Source organism: Pelophylax lessonae, assembly GCF_965119305.1.
Source record: "Pelophylax lessonae genome assembly, chromosome: 1".
In the NCBI taxonomy this organism is placed as follows: Eukaryota; Metazoa; Chordata; class Amphibia; order Anura; family Ranidae; genus Pelophylax; species Pelophylax lessonae.
The window spans coordinates 636,337,353-636,358,525 of NC_138768.1; the positions used below are offsets into that span (position 1 = coordinate 636,337,353).

Consider the following 21,173-nt stretch of genomic DNA (forward strand, 5'->3'; position numbering starts at 1 on the left):
AGGCAGCATAACGTTCTCCATAGCTTCTCCAGACCCTTTCACCTCTGTCACATGTGCACAGGGTGAACCTGCTCTCATCTGTGAAAAGCACAGGGGTCCAGTGGTGGACCTGCCAATTCTGGGGTTCAATGGAAAATGCTAATCAAGCTCTGCACCTGTTACGGGAATTGTGGAAATGCCAGATTAAGATCGTGGGGGGGTTGAATTGAGATTGAAATTTAGGGATATGTTCTGTTAGGTTATTTTAGAAAAACCGTTTAACTTTAAAACCACTTAAAGTGGAAACATGTACAAAGTGAGGCCTGCATGGTACCCCAGACCAGGTGGGTGGCTGCTCTTAGCGCAGTAACAGCAGAGAGAATTTATCATCAACAGTGTTAAGCCAGGTGAGACATTGGGCACTTGTCCTTCCAAATTTTCTGTAATGCCAGTTATACTATTCCTCCAAATATGATAATCCTGGTGGTCTGCTTCTTTTTTTTTCCAAATCTAATGTAGTGCATGATAACACTGACAATTGACACATCCAATTATACTGCTATATTTTCCCGTATCGAACAGAAAAAGCAATAAGTCTTTTGTAAACTGCTGCCATGTGTAGCAGAGATATTGCCACTATTCCACAAATTAGACTAAAGGTCCATCGAGGTCCAAGGTGTGTGTAGGTCTCACTGACAAATACTGGTCCCAAGGTCCGAGCTGCACTGCCAGCTGCAGTCAGCCAGCCCATATATAACCCCTAAAGAAAAGAAAGACATTTTAGAACAGGAAGCTGGGTTATTATTAAAACTTTAACAGTAAAAAGAGAAGGGTTTTACAAAACAGAAAGAAAGCTTTGCAGACTTACATGTGTTTCTCATAAAATTAGAATACCATCAAAAATGTAATTGCAGTAATTCTATTCAAAAAGTGAAACTCATAAATTTTATATAGATGCGTTACACAGAGTGATACATTTCAAGCATTTCTTTCTTTTAATTTTGACGATTATGGCTTACAGGTAGTGAAAACCCCATATTCAGTATCTCAGAAAATTTGAATATTACATAAGACCAATAATAATAAATAAAAAAAAAAAAAAAAAAAAAGGGATTTTTAATACTTTTCAGTAAACCAACATTTCTGTATGTCCATGTACAGTATAGTATGCACTTAATACTTGGTTGGGGCTCCTTTTGCATGAATTACTGCATAAATGTGGCGTGGCATGGAGGAGATCAGCCTGTGGCACTGCGGTGTGTAAGGTGTTATGGAAGCCCATTTTGCTTTGATAGTGGACTTCAGCTCATCTGCATTGTTGGGTCTGGTGTCTTATCTTCCGCTTGACAATACTCCACAGATTCTCTATGGGGTTTAGGTCAGGCAAGTTTGCTGGTCAATTAAGCACAGTGATACCGTGATCATTAAACTAGGTATTTGTACTTTTGGCAGTGCAAGCAGGTGCCAAGTCCTGCTTGAAAATTTTATCAGCATCTCCATAAAGCTGGTCAGCAGAGGGAGTCATGAAGTGCTCTAAAATTTCCTGGTAGATGACATGGCTCCCCAAATCATCACTGACTGTGGAAACTTCACACTGGACCTCATGCAACTTGGATTATGAGCCATGTCATCTGCTGGTCCACTGTGTTATCAAGTCAAAAGTTAGCGCAGCCCTCTACCAGGAAATTCTAGGGCACTTCATGATTCCCTCTGCTGACCAGCTTTATAGAGATGCTAAATTTCGTTTTCCAGCAGGTCTTGGCACCTGCCCACACTGCAAAAAGTACAAATAACTGGTTTATTGATCATTGGATAACGGTGCTTGATTGGCCAGCAAACTCGCCTGACCTTAACCCCATAGAGAATCTGTGGGGTATTGTCAAGAGGAAGATTAGAGACAGCAGACCCAACAATGCAAACGAGCTAAAGGCCACTATCAAAGCAAAATGGGCTTCCATAACACCTCAGCAGTGCCACAGGCTGATTGCCTCCATGCCACACCACATTAATGGAGTAATTCATACAAAAGGAGCCCCAACCAAGTATTGAGTGCATACTATACTGTACATGGACATACTTTTTAGTAAGCCAACATTTCTGTAATAAAAATCTTTTTTTTATTTTTATTTTTTTTATTGGTCCTATGCAATAGTTGAGATACAGAAATTTGGGTTTTCATTAGCTGTAAGCCATATTCATCAAAATTAAAAGAAACAAATGCTTGAAATATATCACCCTGTGTGTAATGCATCTATATAAAACATATGAGTTTCAATTTTTGAATAGAATTACTGAAATAAATTAACTTTTTGATAACATTCTACTTTTATAAGACACACCTGCATTTTTCTAAGTCCTTCAAGCTAAAAAGAACCAGTCTGGTACAATACCATTACTAATATTTTATCCCGTTCTTGGATGTATTTGATTAATGTTAACTCTTACTAATGAGGATGATCACAACATGAATCTCCCCAGACATATACGTGAGAATGAAAGTCTTTCAATTCTTTATTTTTTAAATAATTGGCTATATCTTTAGACAATACTAAAATTCTGAATTGAATTCATTATTTTTAGTATTTAGAGATTTACCTGTGGTTTGGGGCCTATGATTTTCGAGTACAAGGTATAAGTCAAAACACTGCAGACCGGATATCCGAGGCCAATCAAAATATTCGATGTAAGATACTGTGCAAGGTGGATGACAGGTGTGTAAAAGCACCAGGACTGAGCTGCAGGACATCCAGTTGGATCTACAGTGTGATTGCTGGACATCACAAAACTTGAACTCCAGGAGCTTGAGTTATAAATGGTTGTGTTCTCAATGTCTGAAAGAGACAAGGGCTATTTATAAATTAGACTATAACAGTAGGAGACCTTAAAATACACATTTGGCTAAAATTTTGTTGAAATGTTCAAGTCATTATAGATGTGAAGGAATTCTGTAGAATCCGTTGTAACTAAATATTTGGTATACAGATAAAACGTAAAGTGATACTAAAGTCTGTTTAAAAAAACAAAAACAAACATGTTATACTTACCTGCTCTGTGCAGTTGGTTTTTCACAGAGCAACCCCGATCTTCCTCTTCTCGGGTCCCTTGATGCTGCTCCTGGCCCCTCCCTCCTGCTGAGTGCCCCCACAGCAAGCAGTTTGCTATGAGAGCCCATCCCTCTCTCTCCTCATTGACTCACTGACCTTGATTGACAGCTGAGGGAGCCAATGGCACCCACTGCTGAGTCTCTGCCAAACAGGAGGGTGAGTCCCAGACTTCCCAGTCTCTTGTGCAACAGCTCCTGGATCGAGATGGGGCTTGGGTAAGTATTTGCAGGGAGCTGCTGCACACAGAAGGTTTTTTTTATCTTAATGCACAGAATGCATTAAGATAAAAAACCTTCTGCCTTTGGAACCACCTTCAATAGAAAATTTTGATAAAGCTAACTGTTCCTCATCACCCTGTGGTATGCTGGTGTCTTTGTAGAAATACGTTGGGGAATGTAAATTCTGCAAACATTGCTGTAGATCAGGGATGTCAAACTATTTTGTTGTGGGCCATATCAGCATTATGGTTGTCCTCAAAGGTCTGATTAGATCTGTAAGATTAGATGTCCAAATCACCCCAACCCCCTTACATCAGATGTCAACAGCCCCACCCCCCACCATTAGCATCTCTTACATCACAGTGCACCCCCTTACCTTGTGCTCCTGCCGGGAAGAAGCTGGTGGCGGAGCTGGTAAGCAGAAAGTGCAGGGTCTGGAGGAGGACCAGAGGGAGGGTTGGAGTCAGCCGCCTGAGTCTGCTGAATGCGGAGACCAGAGGAAGCAGAGATGAGAGGGTGCTGCGGGCTACACAGAGAGATGCAGGAGTTGTAGGAGGAGTGCTGTCCTCTCTGGTGCCCACTGCTGAGGCGGGGGGAGGAATGCAGAGATGAGCATCTCTTTGGCAGCACAAAAAAAGTGCAGGATCTGGCCGAGGAGTTCTGCCCTCCTCACTGCTGCCAGCTGCTGAGGGTGGTGCCACAGCTACAGGAGAGGTGTGAGTGCCACATGAAATGGCCTGGTGGGCCGCATTTGGTCCACAGGCCTTGTGTTTGGTGCATGTGCTGTAGATCTTCCATCCAAAATGAAATTATTACTAGGTATACTAACCTGCCCATTGTATCTTTGGGTATTGGTTTCCCCAAGGCAACAAGAGAAAGAACCCTGCCCAAATAATAGCCAGTCCACCGACAAGCAGAATACGTTCTCCAGTCCTGTAACAGAATAAAGAATAACTGAAATAAACTATTTCAATGATGGCCATAAAACTGATGATTTCTCAATTTATACAACAGAGGACACAAAAGAGTAAAAAACATACAAAAAGGAATAAAACAACGATTACAATAATCTTTATATATGGGTAGAATAGGAAACAACTGGTATTTGTGAGAAATCTGTAGCCCTTTTTAACAATGTCAGTATGGTGAAAATAAAATACTTGAATGTACTGATAATATTTTATAAACAGCACTCATCTGAACTGATATAACAGTCTACAGTCTGCAGACAACTGTCAAACATGAGCTTAAAATACAACTTTAAGAATATTATTTATTTAAATGGATTGTATTTTTTAAGTCACTTACTTTTTAGAAAGTATTTTAACCGCGATAAATACAAACACTGATTCCACACCTATAGCAGCCAAGATAATGCCATTATAAAACACTGCCTGTGTTCTGCTCCATGCATACATGTCCATTGTTAGGGGGGTTGCAATTCTGAATAAAAAGAAGCAAAAAAAGTCTTACATTTAAAGAAAAGGATTCACCTATAATACACACAAATGTAATCATTCTATATTGTATAGCCAGGCTTCTGAAATAACATAGATAGGATCCTATCCCTCTTCCTTAATTTAGAACATTTCCCCCAGTGTCAATTTCCAAGTTTGTAAGTTTAGCGAAAAAACCTGTGGGTATCGTAGTGTAAAAACTAAGGGGATCATTTATAATGGAGAACAGATATTACTCTCTGAACCCTTTTATACCCCACAGGTTTACTCCATACCGTGGCTGCATTTTGCATCCCATTCAAAAATGCAGTTTGTGGTATGGAGCCTGTGGGGTCCCATGGACGTCTCGCTGCTTAGCACATGTCACGTGACCCAGACTTTTTTTTTCTTCTAATATTTATGGCACTCCACTTGCTTTAGAGTCCCAAAGCCAGGTGAGAGCAATGCACATTTGTACAGATACTGCTGTCATTTATTAATGTGCAGTAGTCTTTTTTTTTTCTTTATAACTGGTACGGCCATAGTACAGGAATAGTTCAAAAAAACAGTGCTAACGGATAAAATTAAGCAGGTGTCTTCAGTGCATACTTGTGAGGATCCCACCATCCGTGTCACATAGGACTCACTACATTAACTCACCAGAAACAAAGCTGGTGAGACCAGCAGCCACATTTGTATGATAATTTATCCAGTATAATCATCTATCCCGGAGGGTAAGTGGATGACCATCAATAACCATGAATTTTTTCAATATTCTCAGGGCGGTTCACAGAGTGATAGAGTATCGAAATGTAGAGGGTAAGGGGAAAAAATATATCGAACATAGTGTAATTCTGTGACATACTAGGTTTATTAAACGTCTCCTACAAAATGCACTCACATTAGTTGGTGTCTTAGCCAGACACTAGGAACATCAGGCAATCATTGGCAAACACTGCTCCGGCTGGTAAGTAGGAGCCACGAGCGTGTCTCACTGAGCTGTGTTGTGCGGTGTTTCTCTTCAGCGTCCAGAGGCCGCGCCGATTGCCTGATGTTCCTAGTGTCTGGCTAAGACACTAACTAATGTGAGTGCATTTTGAGAGGTTTAATAAACATAGTAGGTCACAGAATTACACTATGTTTGATATTTTTTTTCCCTTCCCCTCTACATTTTGATAAAAAGTGACTTGGTACAACAAATTAAATAAATATATAAAACTGAATATATCTAGATTCAAAGGTGCATTAAGAGACACAAAACAACATCCACATAGGGGTGTAAATAAGTCCAAATATCCAACAATTAAATTATTAATAAAGTGACTGTGTGCATGAAAAGGATCCAAACAAGTGATCGTATCCAATTCTTGTGCCTCTCCAGGTAAAGATTACTCAGTGCAAAAAGTACAATCTCTACAAACATATAAAGTGACACTGTGCTGTGAAAAAAATCACAAGGTGCTTGTGTCCAAAATTCTAGTGATGATCCAAGTGTGGCTGGTGTGATGGATCAGAGGTGCTCCCCTCACTCTCAGGACCGCACTCACCAGAAGTACTCACCCCCACAGGGGTAGTAAGCCTTGGATATAAGGGGAAGTGTGGCTCCTATGGACCTCTAGTGGCTCCTATGGACCTCTAGTGGCTCCTATGGACCTCTATTAGTAACCCATGCCTCCTAGTGGTATCCTGGGATCTCCTTGGAAGGTGTATCCTTATGCAATCTAGAGTGTTCTGGGTATATAGAAATAGGAATAACAGGCAGTGGTATAATACACACAAAACTGTGGGCAGATGCAGTGGGGCTCTTCCGGAACGCTCTACGCTCCAAGCGACCGAAGTGCGTTCCACTGGGACAGGAAGTGAGGCAGTGACGCTCTATGCATTTCGTCTCATTGACGTCATCAGGAGTAGCGTCACCATGCCATGGGTTTGGTGAATTTCACTTCCTTTTTATTATTTATTAGAGCATTTATATACTACTGTGTTATATTTTGATTAGGTCCATATTTCTATTTTCTATTATCTTTTATCTTACTGGGCAGCGCCATTTACCTCCCCCTCAAACCCTTTGTCCTCTATATCTCTGTTCCTCCTTCCTACCTCAATCACCAGTCTCCATGCACCCTCTCTCCCCAATACCTTTTTCTATCCTCTAACCAGCAATTACAATGCCATACACATCCAACCAAAGGGTGGGTTTTTGGCTGTGCCATTACAACCTTTCCTTGGCAGACCATAAAAAACCCAGCCATCTGTCCGTCAGCTGCTGCACCCACAAACAGCAGCAATAACCCATACACCTTCTCTATGAGCCCCGCTTCTTCCTTGGTTGTTTACATATATGCATATGTACTTTATTCCAACAAATGTCTATATATTGTTGAATTTGCATACTGTATGTACTAGAGCTGCGCAATTAATTGTTTAAAAAAAAAAGAAAAAAAAAAATCACAATCTCGATTCACCCCCCCCCCCCCCCCTCACGATCTTAAAACAGCATGTCCTCAATTCTTACAGAGCTGTTCTCTGCTCACTCACAGCTGTCAAAAAAAAAAAAAAAAAAGGAAAAAGGAGCCCTGGCAAATATTTATCAACATTATTAAGGTTGCCAGATAACTATACACAATGTTTTACAATCTATCTTTTCATTCTTGATCAAAGGAATGAACTTCCATCTGTAAGTGAGGGCAGTTTAACCTCTTAAAGACTGAGCCTTTTTCTGACACTTGTTGCTTAAAAGTTAAAATCAGTATTTTTTGCTAGAAAATTACTTAGAACCCCCAAACTAATATATATATATATATATATATATATATATATATATATATATATATATATATATTTATTTTTTTTTTTATATCAGAGACCCTAGATAATAAATTTGCAATTGTTGCAATCTTTTATGTCACACTGTATTTGCGCAGAAGTCTTTCAAATGCAGTTTTTTGGGGAAAAAATACACTTTAATGAATTAAAAAAAAAACAAAACAGTAAAGTCAGCCCAATTTTATTTTGTATAATGTAAAAGATGATGTTACGCCGAGAATCGCGATCTTTATTCTAAAAAAAGCGGGATTCTCATGTTATTTAGAATTGTGCAGCTCTAGTGTGTACCTCTCAAGAGTTTGTAAACATACATAACATTCTATAAAATATAGAAAAACTAAGGAAAATGTTTAAGCATCCAAAGTGGAAAGATCTATCAGATCTCGCCACAGAAGGAAGGCAGAATTTGGCTTTTGCTGTTAGCATGTGCAGGTTTCACCCACAAACGCATTCATATAACCAGTTTAATATATTCTAATGACATGAAAAAGGAATACTTACGTTTCAAAAATGGCAAATACAAACAAAATGACAAAGAAGAAAACATTTGATGAGACAACTGCCACTCGATCAACGGCCTCTTCACTCTCTGCTTGTGAATTACGCTCTGAAAACAAAACAAAAAAAATGTAAAATAAACTCACTCCAGCCCTTAGGTCATCTAGTGGAAGAAACGCAATGAGCATAAAACACAATGTATGAAAAATTAAGTGAGTACCTACTTCTACAGCTTAAAAGGGAGGACTAGATGATGTGGGACATCCATCAGCAAGTAAATGAGGCAGGTTATATTTGACTTGGTGCAGTTTTTAGGGCACAGTGTGCAGGTAAATCAGAGTAAACAATTTTAGTACAGGAGATGAACCTGAACAACTGTGAAAGACTGAAGGAAATGCTACCTAAAGTTCAGCTTTAAAATTAAAAAGTCTGATTATATACATTTTCCTCTGCATCTACACAATATGAAACCCAAGATGACCCCTGAAAATTATTAGGATGGGGCCTATAACCCAGGTTGTCAGGAACCACTTTGGCATATGCAACACACATCTCTCCTGCGCTCGAAGATGGGCCCCACAATGGCGTTACTCTAGGTCCTTGACCTGGCAAATCCGGATAAATGCCACCTTGCTGCCCTCTCAAGACTGGGGGTGTCTAGATGCACTGAAATTAGGAAATAAACAGAGGGCGCACTGGCCTAGTGCATTATCCTGTGACACATAGCTCAGTTGGCTCTGAAGAAGAGGTGGCACCTCGAAACGCATCAGCCAGTCAAACTGTGGGACGTTACATCATAACGTGATACCATGGACGTTTAGCTGCCTATTATTTGATATGCGGTTTTAAGCGCATGTTTGTGAGTATTATTCTTTTATGTAATAAAGTAATTTATTCAGGATAATGCACTAGGCTGGTGCACCCTCAGATTATTTCTTAATTTTTGTCAGGAACCACTATGTATATTGTGTGTTTATTAACAATCTGAAACTCTTCTGCTCATAAAATATTAGTGCAAACAAACTCAAGTGCAGAGTAAGAGTTTAACACCACAAGGCAACCCACTTGTAAGCCTATGTGCATACAGTAACCTGCACATTTAGGACAGACATTCCTGCATGCCTTTTTTGCTTGTTTACTATGGTCTACATGGGGTTTATGCTAGGTATCTATTATGAAGAATATTCAAGAACAGAAAATGTCTGCAGTGCAGAGACACTAGTATATAAAATTACACTTACTTTTCAGGGCCTGTGTTGGTGGCCTTTAATTTGCATCAGAACTGCTTCTCTCCCCATACAAGTCAATAGTAACACAAAAGTAGATTGATGCATGTCAGGAGGAGGTCAGCTGCAGGTCAAAGTGATCTGTCTTTAAATTCTGAATGATCTTAAAAGTCTCTCAAATTGATGTCAAAATGCAAGCAGAATGCACCCAAAAGAACACTGCATTTGCCCATCAACATAAGCACAACACAGGCCTTTTGTGACTTTACCATTTATTGATGATGGCACACACACACAGGGGGTCAGCACTGCCCCTCCCCCCCCCCTCCACAAGATTTGACTGACAATGGCAGCTCCCACTGCTGCCTCTGTGAGCAAAGAGAGAGAGGAGAGAGCTGCTGCAGACGGGCACTGCGCTGGATGGAGATAGGACTCAGGTAAGTATACAGGGGGGGGGTGGGTGAGGGGGCGATACAAACACAGGGACATTTTTTACCTTAAAGTGACTAACATCTTAATTTTTTTTTTCCTTTAAGAACAGGTTATACATACCTGCTCTGTGCAATGGAATTGCACAGAGCAACCCTAATCCTCCTCCTCTAAGGTCCCCTGCCAGCGTTCCTGGCACCTTCTCTTCTCCCTGTGCCCCCATAGGAAGTTGCTTCCTATGGGGGCGCAAGTGTGGGCTCAATCCCGAGCTGTGCTACCTGTGTCTGTAGGCACACAGCACGCATTAGCCCCGCTCCTTGTCAAAGGATTTGACTGACAGCAGCGAGAGCCAATGGATTTATGCGACTATAGGGGGGTGAGGAGGTGATACTGCTACTGGAACATTTTTTACCTCAATTTACCTTAATGCAGGATGAAGGAAAAATGTCTAGGCTTTAGAACGACTTTAATGCAGGAAATGTTTTCATGTTCCAAGGTTTTACTGTATATGTCAAATCTTAAAAGTATATTACCTTCAGGCTCATAGTTTATATTTCCCAGGTGCCTTCCCAGATCATCCACTCTGTTTTCTCTGCAGGAAGAAGATATTTGTTCACTGCAACCTTCATAAACCACAGAGCAAACATTATAAAAAAAACTAGAAAATGAACAGGCAACTTAAAAACGACTCTTAAGCACAAGTAGATTAAGGGACAACAAAGCAAAATAACATTATACTCCAATGTTCCTAAATGATTTCATTTATGAAAGAGGGCTGCAGACTTAGACTTAGCCAGAGACAAATGAGAAGCGCTTGAAACGAAGTACCAAGATGAAAGAATGCCTTTAAGTTCCCAGTAGATAAAAGACAAATCCTAATGGATGCCCTGGGTGTGCAATCTGCTACGGGTGTCAATGTATTCCCAACAACACCCCAAATGCAGATTGCAAATGCAGTGCATTTGCCTGCACCGAATCGCATGGAACTGCAGTATTACACGATCCAGCTGCAGTGCATGCACTACTTTTGGTGCAATCCAGTGTAATTTCAGCCTATTGAAATGAATAGGCTGAAAATCGCACTGCACTGAATCGCACAGAAACACAGACCGCGTTCCTGTGTGATTCAGGTGTGAACGGGCCCTTCAGTTTTTCAGTCATTGCCATAAATAGGTTATGCAGCAACAGGGGGGGGAAGCAATGGGTAACGATGTATAGCGCAACTGCTGCTGCTGACATCACATCTAAGAGTGGCACCTAGCAACATTCTCAGGACTTTAAGATGTCTACACAAGGTAGGCTTTTCAGGGTAAATAACATCCATAAAATATGTTAAATGCACATCTTATCTTACGGGAAGATTGTTGAAATGATTGATCAGGTGTCACGGTCACTTTCATTTAGATGTTGATGTAAATATAAAACATGGGTGATATTCTCAATTCAACACATGTATGTAAACTCTTCTTTATTTGGTACTTGTTCACAATTCAAATATTTAATTAAAAAATCATTAAAAAGGCAAAACTTTTCTTTTCCATTTTGGAGAGAGCAAGGGAGAGTTAAAACCATCTGTGTCTTATTGGAAAGATTTTCCTTCACTTCCTGTCCTAAAGATTCAACAGGAAGTGAGAGGATATTTTTCCAAAGTGAGGAATATCCTCTCTCAAACCGTTTTCAGTAGAACATGTGTGCCCATGAGATTTCCCCTCTGTTCCTGTTCAGGTGGCACCTCAAAATTTACTCTTGCTTTTATTTGTGGTGACACTGGTAATCAGGACAATTAGAAAGAGCAAATCTTCCACACAGGGAAACTCAGCAATAAAAACATGACAGTGGTTCTAACCCCTCACCATAGGATTATTTTCATTACCATATCACAGTAGATAATTCAAAAAAATACTACAGTTTTGGCAAAACCAAGGTAATACCTGAATATAACAAAGATCAGAATGATGTTCACAATGCCAAGGAACGCACCCATGAGTGATGGGGTGGTGTACATGTTCAGCTGGAGATCAATAGCAGTAAAGGTCACTCCCGTTTCTCCAATCAGAGTAAAGACAGCCTGGAATGCTAACAGAGAAACGTTGATTTATCCAAAATGAAAGGCCTGTCCACAAACCCATGTCACCTCCAATAATCTACCTACCAGGGCCCAAGATAAATCCAAGAGCTTGGAAAGCACTTATGTTTGCCATTGCACCCGTCCTTTCTGAAATGGAAGTTGCACCAGCAACATACGATCTAACAACAGCAACATTGCCTAGTATGTAAAAAAATGTAAGAGAATAATCTGATGGATTTAAAAAATGGCAATAATGATAGATGGGATTAAGAACCTAGTTCTGTTCCCTGAGTATATTTTTCAACAGATTAATACTTTAGAACAGTGGTCAACCCTGGTTCTCAGGGCCCACTAACAGGCCAGGTTTGCAAGCTAACTGAAATACATTCCAGGTGATATCATTTGCTGCTCAGTGATTGTAGTATTCTAGTCTGCATCTCCCCAAGGAAATACTTAAAATCTGGCCTGTTAGTGGGCCCTGAGGACCGGAGTTGAGGACCACTGCTTTAGAACACAAGATTTTACTATTTCTGTAGCAACACACCTGATCCAAAGCCAACCAGGGCACGGGCAGCAAGCATATAATACTTGTTGTGACTGGCAGGAACATGTACATAGGCATAAAGACAGCTGGCTGCCACCAGTATGGAAATGGAGACAACTAGAGGCTCTCTTCGTGGCCTATGATTAGACCATAAGCCAAACAAGGGTGAGGCAATCATCTGACCCAAACTGTAGGAAGCGATCACCCAGCCGAGGAAACTTGTATCAGCACTTGAGTCAATCTGAGAAAAATGAACATGAATATGGTTTAAATATAATCTCACTAAACAGCATGCTACTCAATAGTATACAAATAAACCAGAAACTATTACACTAATAATAATCTTGGCAATTTACAGCACTGATCATTGTATATCAGCATGTCTTACAGGGTTATATTAATAAAAAAGGTTGTGAAAGGTATGTGTGCTGCCCGCGGCAACAATCAACTATAGATGAATGACAGCTAGAGTGTGATTAGTTATGAAGGGTAATACAGAAATATTTTCTTCCTTTATCCCTTCTAAATCAGCCCTATGGAAAAGTGTAGGGCTGCAATTAATAGTTGGCAGATTATGGTTTTGATTAATCAGATAAAAAAAACTCAATATGCCCTTTTTATCTTTTATTTAAAATAATTTATTGAACAAAATGGAGTGTTACACACAAACAGCAGAATAAAAAAATGTAAACTTTACATTAACATTACGCAAACGGACACATTTTGAAAAAGCAGGAAAAAAAAACATGAACAGGACTTCGCTAATTTTGCCAAGGTAGGATAATTCTCTTGGTTATTCTTCCACCAATTGAAAGGCTTTCCCTCAAAAGCAACTCTGGGCTTCATTTCTTGCTTGCATATTAATATTCTCCTCATTTGGCCCCTCTTTAATCTCCCTTTCACTGCTGCCCCCAGACTCAAGGAGCAAGTCAAGTTAAAGTGTTTGTAAACTTAAAATTAAAATGTAATACATCTGTCACTATAGGGATTTTATATGTGCTTTTTACATAAATGGGTTATTTGTGCTTGTACTTTTTTATATTACTTGGTTGACCCTGCCAGTTTCCCACTTCCTGGTTAATAACTGACCACGCTAGCAAGGAAGCCGATCCTTGTTAGTGTGGTCAGTTTGCATCTCACATCAAGCCGTCCTTCGATACAAGCAGGCTGCACAAGTGCACAGCGTGCCTGCATCTTTTGTAGTCAGTGTGCAGCTATGCTCTACCCATCCCTCTTCCCTAAGGCTGGGTTCACACGTGCCTGATGCGAATGGTGCGTCAGTTTTCACTGCAAATAAAAAAAAAGCATTTGTTTAGCGGCTCAGGTGCATTTTTAATGCGGTACTAATTCCAATTTGCAAGGCTCAGGACCGGATTTTTGATACTGCTGCAATTTTCGGTGCTGGCCAATACATAGTAGGTGTCAGCTCCTGTAGTAGTAGAGCAATCCGTGCTGAAATCCTGAACTGAATCCTGAACACAACTGAAGAGATGTGCGATTCAGAAATGTTCCCATGAAACTCAATAAGCCTTGAATTTGCACCTGAACCTCAGAAAATGCACAGGACTCTTTAAATTTGCACTTCGGATGCACTTACAGAAGTGCATCTAAAATCTAAACAATTGGTTTTATCAAATAGAGGCAATCTGTCCAGGCAGAAAATCCTTTTTAATTCAGCCAAATCATTCTTTACTTGCATTGTCCAATAAATATTTTCAAACAAAAAATAATTTAAAACAACCAAATCTACAACCAGTTGTAGATAGCTATGTGTATGGTCAGAAAAATTACTGTATATCTTATTTTTTATCCTTACCTCCCCAAAGATTTAGAACTTTCCATGATGATTTCTTTAATAAACAATTCCATGAAATAAATAGAGCATCGGGCAGTTGTGAAAATGATAGAGAACATAACTAACCTTTTGAAGATATGGCCAAATTGAAGTCACCACAATAGAAAACCCTAAAATTAAAAAAAAAAAAAAAAAAAACACACACATTTCAAGACTTAAGTAAACAATAATAAAAAGGTAAACCAATGTTACAGTCATATGAGTTTATACCCATGCTGTAAAATATATATATTTTTTTAATTAACAAAGTTGACCTATTCTGACAATCAATGTCCCATGATGCATAAGTAGTAGCATCAATACTCGGTATACCTTAATGATGAATTCCAGGCATGGTATGTTTTCACATAGATTGGTCCAGCTTGGACCAATGTATCTATGCATACCGGTCTGCCATTTCACTTGAATAATTTAGATATAAATGTTTTAAATATAAATCAAATTGTGTTGCCAGCTGTATCTAAACCTGTGTTGGTCAGAAAATAAAAACAGATTGGTTGCTGTTGGCCACAAATACCCTGCAACCTCAGTTATTTTTTTGGTTTAGTTTACAAACAAGGCTACATGATAAAACATATGTATTCAACAAGACTTATAAAATCCCTATAAAACTCTGAAATAATGTTCAGTTTTAGATCTATTAAAGCGGAACTAAAGGCAAAAATATTTACCTTAGTTCCAATGGTCCAATATTAGTGAGGTACGTCACTGGTGCCAGCATCTTCTCCCCAGGTTCTTCAGGGTGCTGGTCTTCAGACATTTTAATTGGCCACACTGGAGTGCAGTCATCCTCATGTAAAATGAACTGCGTGCACTGGATGCGATTTGAGGTCCTATTATTCCCACTGTGGATCCCTACCCCTTCCATCTGCCCCATCACTATGTTTTTTTTTTTTTCGCCACCTCCTTTCTTCTCTTTTCACGTTTTCCCTTTTTCCTGAAACACCCTATGATACTTCCATTCCCTTTTTTAAAATATTCTTCTCTAAAAAAAAAATCAAAAAGCTTTCGGCACACGTTAACATCTGAAGGCCATGTGCTCAGATCCCGATTCTTGCACTCCTGAAATTGTCTTGTTTTATTACTAGTCACTATCTCAATAAGTATTTTCATAGGACAATGAGGCTCCATACCGTTTATCTCATTGGTGGTTCTAATTGGGAACCATATTTGTATGATGCTAGTTTTTTATTTACTATTTTTTTTTACATTTTTCTGTCCTGCTGATGTGTGTTTTTTTGATGGCCTACGTATACCCATTCATATTATTCTGTCATGTTGTGTTAATTTGTTGTATATCTTTAAATAAAGAATAAAAAAAAAAAAGAAGAGCTGCGTGATAAACGTTTCGCAGAGAATTATGAATGGGCAGGTAAGTGTTCTTAATTGCAGAAGAGATGTTGCATGTCTCTTCCACAATAAAAAGCCTGCCTGTTTGCAATGTTTTATTCTTTACATTTAGATGCGCTTTAAAAACAGGCACTCAAAACACAGTATGGCCCCTTTCACACGGGTGGTGGGCCCGACAAACTCAGTTTTGCTCAGCGGGGATTGATCCGCCGATCCTGAGCAGGCAGATGACAGCTCTGTCTCGGTTTACTTTGCAGAGACGGAGCTGTAAGAGCCCGGGAGATCGGATGAGAACGGACCGCCTGTTCGTTTTCATCCGATCCTCCAGATGGATGATAAATAGGGTTTCCACCCGTCTGGATTTCACGGACAGAATCGGATCGGATAGCAGCGGGTGTCACTGGAGATGTCTCCGCTGACATCCGCTGCTCCATAGGGCTGCATGGAACATCCCATCAGGTCCGCCTGAAAAACTGACAGGCGGACCAGATTAGAAAACCTGAGTAAAAGGGGCCTTTGACATTATCTGACAGTTACATTCCAAGATTCAACAAGTCTTACTTGATTGGTCAATACTCACCTACACTACTAAGAAACATGGTAAGGTACATAACCCTGATGGACCACCATCTGCTTTTGTGCTGATCTTGAGTTTCAATAACGATGCTACAAAATAATTTTAATGGAAATATTACATAATAAAATAGAGGACATATCTTTTAGAAGAATAGCAAATAAGCTGGAGAATCAAGAGCTATATGCCAAGAGATGAACAGCTTTAAACTTTAAATTAATGGCCCATTTACACTGATGAGGTTTAATGAACATGTTTCAATGTGCTAAAACACATGTCAAGGTTGAAACTTCTTCCTATGGTGGCACACGTGCGGGCTTGATCTATTGAAACACACAGTGTGAGCTGGCCCTGCCCCCTTGTCACTGGGTTTTATTGATAACAGCAGGAACCAATGGCTTGCACTGCTCTAAGTCCAGTGAGGAGGGAGACAGAGAGAGCAGCACTGTTGCTCTTGGGCACAGTGCTGGATTGAGGTTGTGCTCAGGTAAGTCTGTGGTGGGGGGGGATCTCCACATAAAAGTTTTTTTTACCCTAACCCCTAGGCGCCAAATGGCACGCAAATATGCGGATGGGCTTTGGTACTGATAGGCCGCATATTTGCGTACCAAATAGCACACACAGTCGTGCTGAGACCTGGCACCCAGTGCACTCCTGGTACAGTTGCCAGCGGCTAACAGAAAGCTCCCGATCACTTCTTGCGATCAGGGGCTTTCCGAACATGTGACTGCTGTGACAGGCCAATCACGGTGGTCAGGTGATCATAAACCCCACCCCTGGCATTTGAAATCTCTTAAAGGACCAGGATACGCCAGTGCAAAGGGGTTAACACGGTAGTGAACCGCGGTTAGATTAAAAAAAAAAAAAAAAAACTCCTGCAAGGCAATGTCATAATGTGCTAGTATACACCACATACTAGCACATTATGAGACTTACCTTAAAATGAAGTCCTCCAGCATCATGCTGTCACCGCTGAGAGGGCTTCCATCTTTACCTGGTCTTCCTTCCGGGTTCGTGGCCTCTGGCTACATGAGTGGCTGGGGGAGCAATGACATCAATCCCGTGCATGTGGGCGGGAGCTGCGGTTTACGGCACAGGCTCTGAAGGTCTGGCACGGTATGCCAGAGCTTCAGAGCGCATTCTCTGGAGATGTCATCGGCTGCATGCACTCTGAATATCTCCTAAACAGTGCAAGTTTAGGAGAATTTCACAGTGTGGAGATCTCTTGTGAGTGTCAGAAGTTTATTTCCCTATTTTTTATTCACAGTACCTACTGATCAGGCTTATTATAGGCTTACCTGTAGGTAAAAGAAGAAAAACTGGGTTTACCACCACTTTAAAAGCAGAGAATGCATTAGGATAAAAACCTGAATCCTTTCCAACCACTTCTCTTATGCCCCGTACACAGGTGCAGATTATCTGCAGACTTTTGTCTGCAGACTTACCAAAACCATATAATATGAGGTCAAACCTAAACACTTTCAATTTGTATGCAATCTGGCAGGCCCTTGCACTACATAGAAAAGGTAAGTCTGCAGACAAAAGTCTGCAGATAATCTGCACGTGTGTACGGGGCATAACCCTTATCTGCAAGATGTCAAGTGTTAGGCTTGGTTCAGATGTCTGGCCGCGATTTTAGGCTGGGTTCACGGTAGCTGCAGCCGCGGCTCACAGCAGGGGTCCAGTGCGTGTCTGTTCAGCGTTTCATGTGTGAATCAGGCCCTAGTTTTTTGCTCAAATCACACCTGAAAAAGACCAGAAGATGTACAGGACCCTTCTCCAGTGTGGACCACGGCCACCCTGGAGCTGTTTGTACCAGCCACACTCTCCTGTCATGTGACTGATGCAGGGAATCCGGCATTCCAATTCGCATCAGTGTGAACCCAGCCTTAGTGTAATTTTTAAAAAGAGTCTGGTGTAGTTTTGTTCAGCGACTTATGTGCAAATTTTTGCTTGAAATCGTGCCTGAATGGGACTCTTTAAAAACAGACCCCGGCTGGCCTGCAGATATGTGAACCAGCTCTATACAGAAGGCTGCTGGTTCACATGTTATGCAAATTGGATGCAATTCAAAACGCATTCCAACTGGCATATATGTGAATCGAGCCTTACTGACTATTAATTAGCAATTACTATTGCTGGTGATACCCTATTGATGAACATTTGCTGCATTACCATGGGTCTGATGACTGCAGTAGCGGCGAGCGTTCGTCATCTTCACTCACTGAAGCCATGATGTCTGTCAGTAATCACACGTCTTTACACCATACATAGCAGAAGAATGAGGCAGAAGTCTGGGCTCCTAAGGAGACATCATCATCACTCAGTTAGTCATAAAGTATGAGCACAAACAAAGCTAAACTGATCACTTCATCCCAATTGGTATTGATAAGATGCTCACAGTCAGATCACACCGCCAATGAAGACTAGAAACACAAATGACGACACACTTCAAAAATTATGCATCATTTTCTAAAATATTTAATTCATCTCCTTATTAAATTTAAGATATAACTACAGGAGGTTTTTTTTTTTTTAGTTATGGATAGAGTGAAGAGGGATTAGAAAACCTGTAAGATTTCTATTGCCGTCTGCCTGATTCACCCTATTTGTTCTGTATATGGTTATCACTGAAAGTGAAAGAAAAAGAAAACACCAATTTTTGTGATCAGAACAGGAATAGAGGGGAAATCTTTTCGGGAGCGCTAGTTCAGGTGACAGCTAGGAAATCCCTCTTACTTCCTGTTTTGACTATGGGACAGGAAGTGAAGGGAAATCTCCCCAATGAGACACAGGTGAAGAATACCCACCCACGTGGGAGAAAGAAGTGCTGCTCGCCCTAAAAATATTTACAACAAGACAAAGAATGCTCCCAGGGGTTTTTAGGCAGCAAAAAAGATCAAACTAATACATTCAATAATATGTGTAAAAAAGTTTTTTTATTGATACAAAAAATATTTGCAATTCAACACAACTTAGTTAAAACATGAACTCTGGTATGCATAACCTCAACAGCAAGAGATGTCCTTGTTATACTGGCAGATAGCAATTTAAACATAGAATTGTTTTTAACTTTGTGTTACTGCCCAAAGGACCCTCAATGCGTTTCGATTGTAGTAACGCATTGGGGCAATAACACGAAGTTTAAAATTTCTATGTAAAAATTGCTATCTGCCAGTATAACAAGGACATCTCTTGCTGTTGAGGTTATGCAGAGCTCATATTTTAATTTAATTTTGTATTAATAAAAATTAGTTTTTCTACATATTACTTAACCACTTAAAGACCGGCTGCCATGTAGTCACTGCGGCAAAGTGGCGCTATTGTGCAAAACCATGTACCTGCACGTCGTTTTGTTCAATAGCCACTAGATGGCGCCATTGCGCTGCCAGAGGCGTGAACGCACCGTGATTGGCTAGCGGATACGTCAAATCAACGGGTTCGGCAGACCCAGTGTCTGCCGTCTATCTGTGATCATCCCCGAGAGAGGCAGAACAGGTTTATGCCTATGTAAACAAGACAGATCGCTGTTCTGCAAGGGGACAAGATGGAGATCTTATGTTCCTGCTAAGCAGCAGCACCGATTTCTGTCTTCCCCCAATCAGTGCAACCCCCCCCCCAGTTAGTAAGCACCTCCTAGGGACACACTTAACCCTTTGATCGCCCCTATTGTTAACCCCTTCCGTGCCAGTGTCATTAGTACAGTAGCAGTGCATTTTTCTTTTGATCACTGTATTAGTATTGCTGGACCCCAAAAAGTGTCAAAAGTGACAGTTTGATGTCTGAATCATCCGCCGCAATGTCGCAGTCCCTCTAAAAATCGCTGATCGCCGCCAGTACTAGTAAAAAAATAAATGAATAAATAAAATTCCATAAAAATATTGCATTGTCTGTACACGCGATAACTTTTGCGCAAGCCAATCAATATACACTTATTGGAATTTTGTTACCAAAAATATGTAGCAGAATACATATTGGCCTAAACTGATGACAAATTCGATTTTTTTACATTTTTTTATTGGATATGTTATGTAGCAGAAAAAAAAATAAAAAAAATTATATATATATATTTTTTTTTTTTTAGAACTGTCACTCTTTTTTGTTTATAGCGCAAAAAATAAAAACCGCAGAGGTGATCAAATAGCACCAAAAAACCCCTCTATTTTATGGAGAAAAAAAAAAAAAGTGACGAAAGCTTTATCTGGGTACAGCGTTGCACGACCGCACAACTGTCAGTTAAAGTAATGCAGTGCCGTATTGCAAAAAATTGCCTGGTCATTAAGGGGGTAAAACCTTCCAGTCCAAAACTGGTTAATGTAGTAGTTTGAGATTTTTTGCTGCCTAAAAGCCCTTGGGAATTATTTGCAAAATTCTAAATTTTGACACAGATGGCCAAAAAACAAAAACTACCAGGGGTTATAACCCTCCAAATTATATCCAAAATGTAATAAAAGTTACACTTTAAAAAAAAAACCTATCTGAACACTAAAACAAACATGCAGGCAAAAAAAATGACTTTATTGCTCATGTGGTCAGTTTTTGGAAATCAGGGGCATTTCCTATAACTACTAATGGTATGTGTAAACTAGAGTCTTCGTTAAAGTGTCCCTTCCAAATAATCAGCGAGGCTAGAGGAACAGATTACTTACCCTGCGCAGTCAGTCCAAGCTACATGACTACCAGATTCCCTAAGCTTCCAAATGTGGGTCAAAGGACTGTGTCATGTGACCAGGTCCCATGCTTCCGCCAGTTGTCGCCATATTAACTGTGGGCACAAACTAGCTAACTCCAGCGGGAGAGTGATTTATTCTTCAATTGTGCTTATAATAACTCTTCACGTCTGGAAGCGTGGCTGTTATTCAAAACTCCGCCTTTGCGCTGTTAATCCTTAACAAATGCAAGTTGCCGCCATTTTGTCGTAGCCCACGCCACTCCTTTTCTAGATAAAATGTTACTTTGTATAAATGACTTATCCACATACGGGCTTTGAGTTATGTGAATCACACTGTAGCGCTATAATGTGCGTGTGCTGTACTTTATGGGCTCGGTTCCGCTACATTGTGCTC

General features: G+C 40.3%; 1 protein-coding gene across 1 annotated transcript; it reads right to left on the reverse strand.

The window, feature by feature from the left end:
* Nucleotides 1–538: 538 nt before the first annotated feature.
* MFSD8 (major facilitator superfamily domain containing 8) lies at nucleotides 539–20,930 on the reverse strand (the record flags this gene model as incomplete). Its single annotated transcript, XM_082257377.1, has 13 exons — nucleotides 20,757–20,930; nucleotides 18,283–18,409; nucleotides 16,114–16,199; nucleotides 14,250–14,293; nucleotides 12,329–12,569; nucleotides 11,869–11,982; nucleotides 11,648–11,792; nucleotides 10,250–10,308; nucleotides 8,065–8,170; nucleotides 4,610–4,744; nucleotides 4,131–4,234; nucleotides 2,575–2,810; nucleotides 539–739 (listed from the first exon to the last, which is right to left on the reverse strand). The coding sequence occupies exons 2-13, from the start codon at nucleotides 18,339–18,341 to the stop codon at nucleotides 539–541; spliced, it is 1,530 nt and encodes a 509-aa protein (XP_082113503.1). The 5' UTR covers nucleotides 18,342–18,409; nucleotides 20,757–20,930.
* Between the last annotated feature and the right edge of the window lie 243 nt (nucleotides 20,931–21,173).